At 39.9% G+C, this 10,407-nt stretch overlaps 2 protein-coding genes across 4 annotated transcripts in view; one reads left to right on the top strand and one right to left on the bottom strand.

The window, feature by feature from the left end:
- DENND4C (DENN domain containing 4C) overlaps positions 1-5,597 on the top strand; it is a 124,627-nt gene extending 119,030 nt beyond the window's left edge. For all 3 annotated transcript variants that reach the window (XM_077912107.1, XM_077912108.1, XM_077912110.1), the window contains 3 exons: positions 339-489; positions 2,146-2,210; positions 2,426-5,597. In XM_077912107.1, the coding sequence (XP_077768233.1) occupies positions 339-489; positions 2,146-2,210; positions 2,426-2,562 (353 nt within the window). In that variant the 3' untranslated portion in view covers positions 2,563-5,597. The remainder of the gene's footprint in view (positions 1-338; positions 490-2,145; positions 2,211-2,425) is intronic.
- RPS6 (ribosomal protein S6) lies at positions 3,520-9,709 on the bottom strand. The gene is made up of 6 exons (XM_077912111.1): positions 9,551-9,709; positions 8,896-9,027; positions 8,234-8,444; positions 7,911-8,057; positions 6,121-6,278; positions 3,520-6,029 (listed from the first exon to the last, which is right to left on the bottom strand). Exons 1-6 carry the CDS (start codon positions 9,554-9,556, stop codon positions 5,934-5,936), a joined length of 750 nt encoding a protein of 249 aa, XP_077768237.1. The 5' UTR covers positions 9,557-9,709; the 3' UTR covers positions 3,520-5,933.
- Between the last annotated feature and the right edge of the window lie 698 nt (positions 9,710-10,407).

The raw sequence follows: 10,407 nt of genomic DNA on the forward strand, positions 1-10,407 counted from the left end.
TAGGCAACTCCTCTGTCATCAGCAACCCAGGTCCCTGGTGTTGGGTCTTACCTTCCCATCGGTTGAGGTTGGTTCAGGTCACAAGATTGCTGCTGGAGTATAAGCTATCACATCCCAACTTGAAGCAGGAATCCCTACATTCAGGGAAAAGGCAAAGGGACAGGCCTTTCCTATCTGAAGAAAGTAGGAAAAGTAGTTTTGAGCTGGTCACATTGACAAGTAATTTTACCCTTAAGGGATGGGGGTGGGGATGGTGATGTTGAATAAAAGACTAGAAAATGCTACAGGTCTGGGGGAAAATTTTTTTTTAATAATTATTCTTACTGTGTTTTTACTAGATTCTGAAAAGAAATTGTCTCTCCTGTCAGAGGAACAAGAAGCAACAAGCACTTTAGTGGAAACCATCAGGCAGAGTATTCAACATAATGATGTTCTTAAGCCCATCAATCTACTTTCACAGCTAATAAAACCAGACATGAAAAGACAAAGGTAAGAATCCAGTTTTTGCTTCATGCCACTCAAAATAATTTCATGTTTAAGTATTATTTTTAAAATATCTCTAGGTATAAAAGAAAAATACTCAGTGTAGAACACCTGATTGTTTCAAAAGTGCTGCCCAAATGTATCTGCTCATACTTGAGCAAACATACTAAAAGTTCTGTGTGGAGGAATAGGTTAAATTTTAGGAGGTAATTCATTCATGTCTAAAATGTACTGAGTCTTTGGGAACATTATTGGTGTTCACTGGAAACCTATGAATTTGTTAACAGTGATGTTATACATATGTACTACTTGTTCAGACCCTGTCATACCTGCACAACTTATATTTTATTTCTTTGTGGGATATAAAAAAACAAAAATCTGTTTATGAATAGAAACCATTTAGAAAAGTCATGAAAAGACTGAATAACAAAGGATATGGAGGTTTCCTAATCCTCTTACTATTATCTGCTAACATACTTTAGATCAGTACTCATCCCAGTCTCAATGTTAGTGAATTTTCCAGTGGAAACTTCAGAAAAGGTGACATAATAAATTCTACCAAATACTAAGTTTCCAGATCCTTTACAAGTTTCTTTAGTTATGGCATCTTTGAAGATAAATACCTTCACAGTCTAAAGAGCAGGTAGTTTCAAGCATCTGTAGTTTTAAGGCAGGGAAGGAAAATTAGAAATGACATGTTTTGGCTTCTGAAGCTTCTACACAAAGATCATATGAAGCATTATCAGAATCTGCATTACTCTAATTTTTTTTCTATGTTAATTTCTGAAATCAGTTCATTTCTTAAGCGTTCCTTCATTTTTAACAACTCCGCTAAGAAGCTAATTTTTAAGGTTTGATTTGTAACACTTTTATGTTCACAAACCAAATAAATATAGTTCATCCTTTATTGTTGGGTTAAATAGCAAAGAGACCATACCACCTTTTATACCGTGTCCAAGGGTTTAGACTCCTAACTCACTTAAAAATTGTTACTTTGTCAAGTGGCAAATGAGAGGTGACTGCTTTTGCAAATTTTAATTGGAAAGTAGAGTTAAAACAGTTACCTATTATAGTTGACCCTTAAATGATCCCTCCGTGCAGTTGATAATCTATGTATAATTTTTGACTACCCCAGAACTTCATAGCTGTTGACCAGAAGTCCCACCAATGATATGATAAACAGTTAACACATTTTGTATGTTGTATTATATAATGAATTCTTAAAGCTATTAAAGAAAACACCTTTATAGTACTCTCCTGTATTGGAAAAAATACTATGGCTGGACCCATGAAATTCAACCCCATGTTCAAGGGTCAACTGTATTTATGGTCTTAAAATATTATAACAATGTTAAAACACGCCATTTAAAATAGGTTTTGGTATGAAACTTTACATCCCTAACATTTTTTATCCATAACTTTTTAACTTGAAATAGAAATTCAAAGTAAGTTGCAAAAGTAGCCTAGAGTTCAGCATATTTTTCACCCAACTTCCCCCAAAGATAACATCTCTTAACTGTAGTGTTGTCGAAACTAGGACACTGACATGGACACATTACTGTTGACTAGACTGTAGAACTTATTGTTCACCATTTTACAAAACCTTCATGTATGTATTTTTATGCGCTGTGCCTATTAACTTTAAAAATATTTGTTTTATAGGAGTTTATACCGAGAAATCCTCTTCTTATCATTAGTATCTCTTGGAAGAGAGAATATTGATATTGGTAAGTTGGTTAATTAAGGATTACTAAAGGAGGTTCATTTTCTGAAGTAATTTATAAAATTGTAATTGGTATGGGTAAATGCACTTAACCTTTCAAAAGATTTCTACTTTCAAATATGCAGTTTATAGATATATATGAAATTACTTGATTACCATTTTTCAGTTTACAGCTTTTGTTTAACAAATTACAACTGCATTTTTGAAAATGTCTTTCAGAGGCTTTTGACAATGAATATGGAGTTGCATACAATAATCTATCTTCAGAGAGTCTTGAAAAGTTGCAGAAAATTGATGCTCCACCAAGTATCAGTGTGGAATGGTGCAGGAAGTGTTTTGGAGCACCTCTCATTTAAATAAGATGTTCACCAGATTTTAAAACACACAAAGCTTGAGGGAATAGATTCAGTTGGCAGACATCCAGGTTTGTTCCAAATGCTAACAATTGATGAAAGTGAAATGAGGTTAACTCTTGGGACAATATATAATGAAATGTAACTTATACTCAATCATCTCGCGATGTAAAAATGCCATAAAAATATTCCAGGGTTAATATCTGAAGGTTTGCAACTTCTGAATGTTTCACTTGCCTCTGCTTGAAAATCGTTATTGGATTTCTCAGTATGTGTAGTTTGATAATGAGAAACGATATTCATTCTTGGCATTTTGTTTATATTTGAAGTTATTGGTTTTGGGGAATAGTGGTTTAATGTAAACTTGACTAACCCCAAAACAAATGAAATTTCAATTATAAGAGCAACTATTTGTGTATGTGTGTATATATGTGTGGCTGTGTAGGTATTTGTATGTACAGCCATATTATATTTATTAAAATTCTTAGACTGCGTGTTGCAATACAATTTTCTGAAAGGGGTCTTCAACTTAAATGACTACTACTAAACTCAGTTGTAGTCATTAATCAAAATTAAAATCTGATGACAGCCTTGCCTTTATATCTTCACCAATCATAATTATGTATTCTCTTCCTAGTGGATTGTATCTTGAATATCCAAGTTACTTTTCATCCTCTTCCCAGTATCATGTTAATTTGCAACAGCTTTAAGATTGGAGTAAATGAGCCAATTATATAGTTTAAATGAAATTAAGTCAGCCTCATAATTTACAAAATTGGAACATGCTTAAAATGCTCGTGTTTATTTTTTGGACCTGAAATTGTTCAGGTACATAAATTGGTCACTTTTAAAAACCTGTGGGATAAACTTGCACTGCACACAGAAATTTTATTCTTGTATAATATTTAGATTTGTATGCTTATTATTTGTGCATTTGTAAATACTGTTTTTTAGGATGGATCAGTTAAGTCTTAAAATGTTAAAGCTTATTGAGCTTGTTGCCAGTAGGTTCAAGAAAATCATGACCTCACACGCCTGACATTTATCATGCCTTTCATTAAAAACTGCCCTCAAGAACAGTTAACGTTTGCCTTAACTCTCTGCATCGTTTAAAAAGCCAGTGGTTATGTGTGCTTTTACAGTAATCATGCAGATGACTAATCAGTTGATAAAAATATTTCCAGGTGGTAGAGTTAACAAGCACAAATCTCCCACCTGGTGTAATCTCTTAAAAATTTATAGCACACCAGTCTTTCAACATTTCAGGGTTAATCTAACCTATGCAGATTTTGCTTCAATTTATTATGGAATTGCTAAGTGAAATAACTTGTCAGAAATTATGTACAACTCTCAATACCTTAAAAGTGGATCATTTGCACTGTCTCAGAGTATATATTTTTGCAACTTAACACTTGGTACTTTCAACACGTATTGCCGCAACAAAGTTTGGAATTACCTTGCATATAAACTTGAGGTTGAATAAAATGGAAAATTCTTAAGTTTGCTGTGCTTGTCTGTCACATTTTTAAGGCTTCTGAAATGTGTACAATTCTAACCTTTGTTATTTATAGAGTTCCAGTATTGTTTTCCATTTCTGTAGACTTAACTTGAACTAAATTACTTACCAAAGCACTTCCTATTGATGTGTAATAAAGATCTCACTTAAGATTTGGCTATTCTGTACCAAAGTATACATTTTCTAGTAACTTTTTATAACATTCTAAAAGAACTCAGCCATTATACATTGGAAACTTAACCTGCTGCTCTCCTTTAGAAATAGGGACTGATTTGTGTTCAAAGTGCATAAAGGCCTTTTCTAGCACCTACCACAGAAAGGGGACCACTAAAAGTTCACCGCAAACAAAACCAAAAAGCCAGATATGCAGTCATTATCCACAGATTTACAAATGTCTACAATGACTTATAGCAACTATAGCAACGTATGAAACTTAAAAGCCTGAGAAATTCTAGTCTCTGAAAGTCCAGATGCTTAGCATTTATACTGGTTTTAATAATCTAATTTTAGCTGCATTTTATAGGTTAATTATAGCATCCTGCATGTTTAAACTAAGTAAGCCTAAGACTCCCCATAATTGTGGGATATTCAATTGTTGCTTCATTCTTGGTACATCCTTTTGAAAAGTAGTTTTGTCCCCTTCAGTGACTGCACTCCCTAATACAAGTAGGGTAGTGGTTCTCATATTTTGTGCATTAGAATCAACCAGGTGTTGGTTAGTACAGGACTCTGGGCTATACACCAGACTTGCCTTTAAGTCACTACAGTATTTTATTTTTATTTTGGTAATCATTTACAAATACTTTCCTTTTCAGCCTTTAGTTTGACCTTAATTTATATAAAACAACTGCAAGTTAGGATTTTTCATGGTCTATAGCTTTTCAGTACATGTGGGCATCTCCTCTCTAATCATCTTCTCAATTCTCAGCTAGTCCAGTCTGTGAGCTGGCATTATTGCTATCAGCTGGGAACTTAATGTAGAACCTGGGGCCACAAATCTTCCGAATCACTATCTGCATTTTTGGTCAGATCCCCAAGTGACTCATACACATTATAATTGCCAAGCACAGCTTCAGTCCCTGTTAAAGCAGTTTGAAAATCCTACTCCTGTGGTTAAAATGTAAACTCCAGTTCTTTGCCCTTAAAACCTAACGTGCCTTTAAAGAGCCTTCTAGTCTGTAAAAGTTCATTTTAACTGCAATTACTATGAACTAGACAGGCTTCATTAGAAAAAGTAGATTCCTTCCTTTGCATACTTCATGGATCCAAGTGCTTTGTAAAGGCACAGTGTGAAATCATAAAATGCATGAATAACAATTCACTAGAGTTGAAAAGCTTTTGTTAATAAAATTTGCACTGGTTTTAAAAGCTTTGTGAACTGTTTTAAAATGCTATCAATTAACTATGCTTTTAACAAGGTATTTTTATATGACAAATGTCCACCTTCTTAAGGGCACTTTTCATGTATTGTGTATAGATCTTTAAAACTGTATTCCTCAAAATAAAGTGTACAACAGATTAATAGTTCTAGTCCTTCATTTCCCCCAAACTGTTCCTTGCCTCGCTGAAAAAAACAGGTACCCCCTTATATGCTGAGAAACCTTTCCAGAGCCACTCACCCATCCTCAAAGAAACCCTGGTCTGCCCATCTCTCCCAGTGTTATCATATGGTTTCAGCCTCTCACCTTGAAGGACAGCACTTTCAACTATCTCTTGCTTACTTTATCCACCATCAGATCGCTGTCAACTATACTCCCTTTACTATGATCTCACCCTCCATTTATCAATTTTTGTCATCAATGAAAAGTCAAAGAGATTTGGTGTCTGATCTTATTTATTTTGTCACTCTTAGAAAATCTCATTTTTGACTGGACTCAGACTTAGAGGTAGAAGCTCTCAGAGAGGACAGCCTCCGTCTCTTGGCAATCTGTTCCTGGCGTTTTTCTTTGGCCTCCTAAACAAAACAAAACAAACAGTTATAGCTTGTCTGGGTTAAAAATCCAAAGTCAGGCCTGACTCTCCCTCCCTCAATCTTCTTGATTTACCTTCATTCTCTTGGCCAAAAGTTTAGCATATTCTGCAGCCTCTTCCTTATTTTTCTTAGTACGCTGTTTCTTCAAAGCAATACGCCGACGTTTGTGTTGGAGGACACGTGGAGTAACAAGACGCTGAATCTTGGGTGCTTTGGTTCTAGGTTTCTTACCTGAAAATTCAGATGATTCAATCACTTCTCAATGTTCATTAGGATCTACATCTACATTTTTAATATTACAGGAATATCTAGGAAAACTTACCTGTGTGAGGCCTTTGAAGTAAAATCTGAACCATTTAACTTGAAATACTACCTTAAGAAAAAGCCAAGATGTGCTAAATATTATCAATGTAAACTGGTAAGTCCTTCTGAAGTAAACAGATTAACTTTGTCTACTAGGTGCCAGTCTTTTCCTAATTAGCATAGTTAATCCTAAAACACCTCATTAAACTACACCACTAGTTTGGATGTCAACTTCAAGACCACACATCAATTTAAGCTACTCTGTTTGGGGGACTCAAGTCTCTTCCACAATTAGATATATTTTTATACTGTAAGATACAGGGACATTATTTTAAAACTGTAGAACTGTGCATATATTACTTGTCTATGAAAACTAAGTAAAGTTCCACCTGCACCACTATCCTAACCACACTCTGAAATCCTATTTATGCTCAAATCTAGTATTTGCCAAGGCAGATCCTGCCAGTCTGGGGAATGAAACCATTAACGTTAGAACGTGCAGCACATTGTTCATAGAGTATCTTCATTTAGCCTGTGTCATCTATACATCCCAAATTCTATGGATCATAGATCTGCTTTGGAACAGAAGTCTTTGAGTTTAATAGATGCCTGGTGGGAATAACAAACATAGCCCAAGCATATATTCTAAAACGAAATACTCAACTGCTCAGGTTTGTTAAAAAGAAGTCAACCCATCCTTTAATTATAAAGATGTAAGAACCATTCTATACACACCTGTTAACTAGAACACCTATTACACTGGTGATCTTGCCAGGGGAGTTGACAATGGGCAACCACCATGTATCTGGCATTTCTTTTTAAAGTGTAAACCACATGCGAGTTACTTGGTCCTTTTATACTATACCATCAACACTTCTACTACCTTGCACATAGGTAGTTCAGGTATTTGGAGTGACTCATGAGCAGTTGCTATATGCCAGGCTTAAATCCCCAGTGCCAACCAATTTTTTTCACATTATTCAGAAAAACCCAACCTGAACTGACATCCTCTTTATTCCACATAACCTAAGTAAATATGCATACACTTTACTAGAGAAATAACGTTACAGAGCCTCACCAGTGAGGAGTTATGTCCTCTAACAAACTGCGCATCTGTATGCCATCTTAAAGTATTATAACTCCAAAACCCCAAACACCTTCTAGTATTCTGAATAAAGTGTATTTCTTCTAACAGCCACAACTCCTATCCACAGCTCAGATTAAAAAAAGAGCCAGGAGTTAAAAGCAACTTCAGGCAACGAAAGCACTACTTCTGTAAACAGACAGAACCTCTAATATGCAAAGAAAGCAAAAGTGGTGGGACTGAGGGTTTTCAATCATAGTCCCAGAATTTTCTGTCATTTTACCGAAATGAACTTCTGATAACTTATTTTCAGATAAACTTCTACATCAGGAGCACAGGCAAAACTTCAAGTAAAATTGTAATACTGCAGACAAGCATCAAATTTAACAAGTGCCTGTCTTGACCCTCTCCCCGTAAATACATTTACTAGGATGCATACAAGATGCTACAAATGAAATTGAGCAAAATCCTCGTACCTTCTTTGTTTAGGGGCTTTCTAACAACATACTGGCGGACATCGTCTTCTTTCGACAGATTAAAAAGCTTTCGGATTCTGCTGGCTCTTTTGGGCCCCAGGCGACGAGGCACAGTAGTATCCGTGAGTCCAGGAATATCCTTCTCCCCTAAAAGAGGAAGTGATCAGACCTTTTTAATTCCACAACTTTCTTACAAAAACTCTAAATTACTGTTTATGCACTGGTAAAGAAACTGTGGATAATGCAAATGAAATACATCTGGATTATCAGCTTTTAAAACAATGTCAACAAAAACTGAATTCAAGAACACAAGTACACCTCACCTTTTTTCACAATAACCAAATTGAGAACACTGAGATTGGCATCCACAATGCAACCCCGAACAGATTTGCGCTTCCTCTCTCCAGTCCTCCTGGGTCGGTAGCAGGAATGCCCCTTACTCAGCAGCAGGCGGACGCGGCCGTGGGTCAAGACACCCTGCTTCATGGGGAAGCCTTGTTTGTCATTGCCACCACTGATTCGCACCACGTAACCCTGTGGGACACAACCACACGTTGTAAAATAAAGGATCACGACCCTTAAATCCTGGGGGGTGTGCGGAAAACAGTATGAATTTCAGTTTTCTGAGCTCACCCAGTTTTGTCTAGATTTTCATGCCAAGATTAGTCAGCAAATTCAGTCAAGTCCTATTTCTAACCTCTTTTACCAGATGTAACCGTTCCAGCGAGGGAAAAGTCATGTCATGAAACCAAAGTACAATCGAGCAACCAACCCACAAACCACCCTTGCTGGCACTTCCCACAGAACTTCAGGGGTCTTCTCCCGTTTGAGGGCCATAACGCCGCAGGGTAATAGCGCTGCCTTAAAGGGGCACGTGGAAGTGACCCCAGATCGAAGCCCGAATCCGTGGAGCCCGAACCCCGCTACTCCACCCGTGGCCAACAGCGCTATCAAATAGCCGAGACCGTTTCATTCGGGAACCAACCTTCCATTCCTCGCCCAGAGCATCGGCAGCAACTTCTGTGGCCATACGCTTCTCATAAAAGGTACGCAGTTTGCGCTCATCATCCACTTCAATGAGTTTCTGGCAGCCAGTAGCTGGGAAAGAGATGTTCAGCTAAGGATTAAGGGGAGGGAAAGAGTTTTAGAAAACCGCAGAGCCACTTGCAAAGGTAAATCCACTGCACAAAGCCTTTTATGTAAACCCCAGACAAGGAGCAGAAACCCTGACGTATCGGTTTCATCCGCTAAAGCGTGTGTGCACATTCATAACGCACAAGCAGCGCACTAAAAGACCGGCTCATTTCTCCTCGAGCTTCGCGGAAAGCCTCCGGGGGCGAAGGGCCCGCCGCGGCCCGTCCGGCCCACAGGCAGCCGAAGAGGCAGCAGGGCCGCGTCTGTCGGGCTGGGCCCGAGGACGCCACCATGGCGCTCCCCGCCCGGCGCGGCTCCTGCTGTAATCGCTCGCCATCCGCTCTCCCGAGGACCCCTGCACCCCAAAGCGACAAGCCTTCTCCCGCCTCAGACCCTTTCCCACCTAGACCTAGGACTTTGGAGAACGAGGGCTGCGGCAAGGCAGTGTTCTGGGGGGCCCGACCCACGCTCCCCTAGCCCGTTTCAAAAGCTTCCACCACTCCTACCTTCATCCTGAAGCGGCCTACCGCCTCGGAGGCGCCACGAAAAAGAGACCCGACTTCCGCTTAGCCCTCATCTCATAGGCACTTCTAGTTCTCGCGAGAGAAGCGGAAGCCTGGGATAGCGGAAGTGAGCGCGGGAAGGCGGCACTTCCGGAGGCGGGGCTAATTGGCGTGGGGCGGTGCGGGAGGGGCCGGCGGTCGCGGTCAGGTGTTTCTCTGAAGGTTGGGCTCCCGGCCGGTGGCTCTGTCAGGCGCGCCCCTGAGCCAGGGCGGAGGCCGGCTCGGTCCCCGACAGTCTGCCTTTGCAGGTACCGGGAAAGAAGGGCGGGAGCGGAGTTCAGCTCTGCCGGCCTGTCCTGCACCTGAGACGCCGCCTGAAGCTGGCCCTGCGCTGGCCCGGCTGTTGGCAGCAGGACGCCCTGAAGGCCGGGCTCGTCTGGAGCTCCCTCCCCTCGTGCTCCTGTCCCGGCACAGCACCTGCCCTTTTGCGCAGGCCACTAACCCGTTACCCTAAGTCCAGGCCACCATCCGTGCGTCCTAAAATGGCCTTCCCGGCTCTGCCTTGCCTCTGGGATCTTCTTACAACGCAAAATTGCGTCGCTCTTGCTGGAAACGCAGCATTTCCCACCGCAGTTAAACACTTGCCCATCCCGTGTCCTTCCAAGTTCCCCCAAATTCACCTGTGGCCGCGTGTTAATAGCACGCAGGTCCGTTCCGGTGAGATGTCCCTCCCAAGAAAAGCTCTTCCTGGCCCCCTGGCTACCTAAGATAGTGTCCTCCTTCTCATCTCTGGGATAGCACTGCCCTCCTTTCTCATACTCAATCAGGATACATAAATGGTCTCGAGTAAGGGACAGACG

The sequence above is a fragment of the Canis aureus genome, chromosome 10 (assembly GCF_053574225.1).
Source record: "Canis aureus isolate CA01 chromosome 10, VMU_Caureus_v.1.0, whole genome shotgun sequence".
NCBI classification, from domain to species: Eukaryota; Metazoa; Chordata; class Mammalia; order Carnivora; family Canidae; genus Canis; species Canis aureus.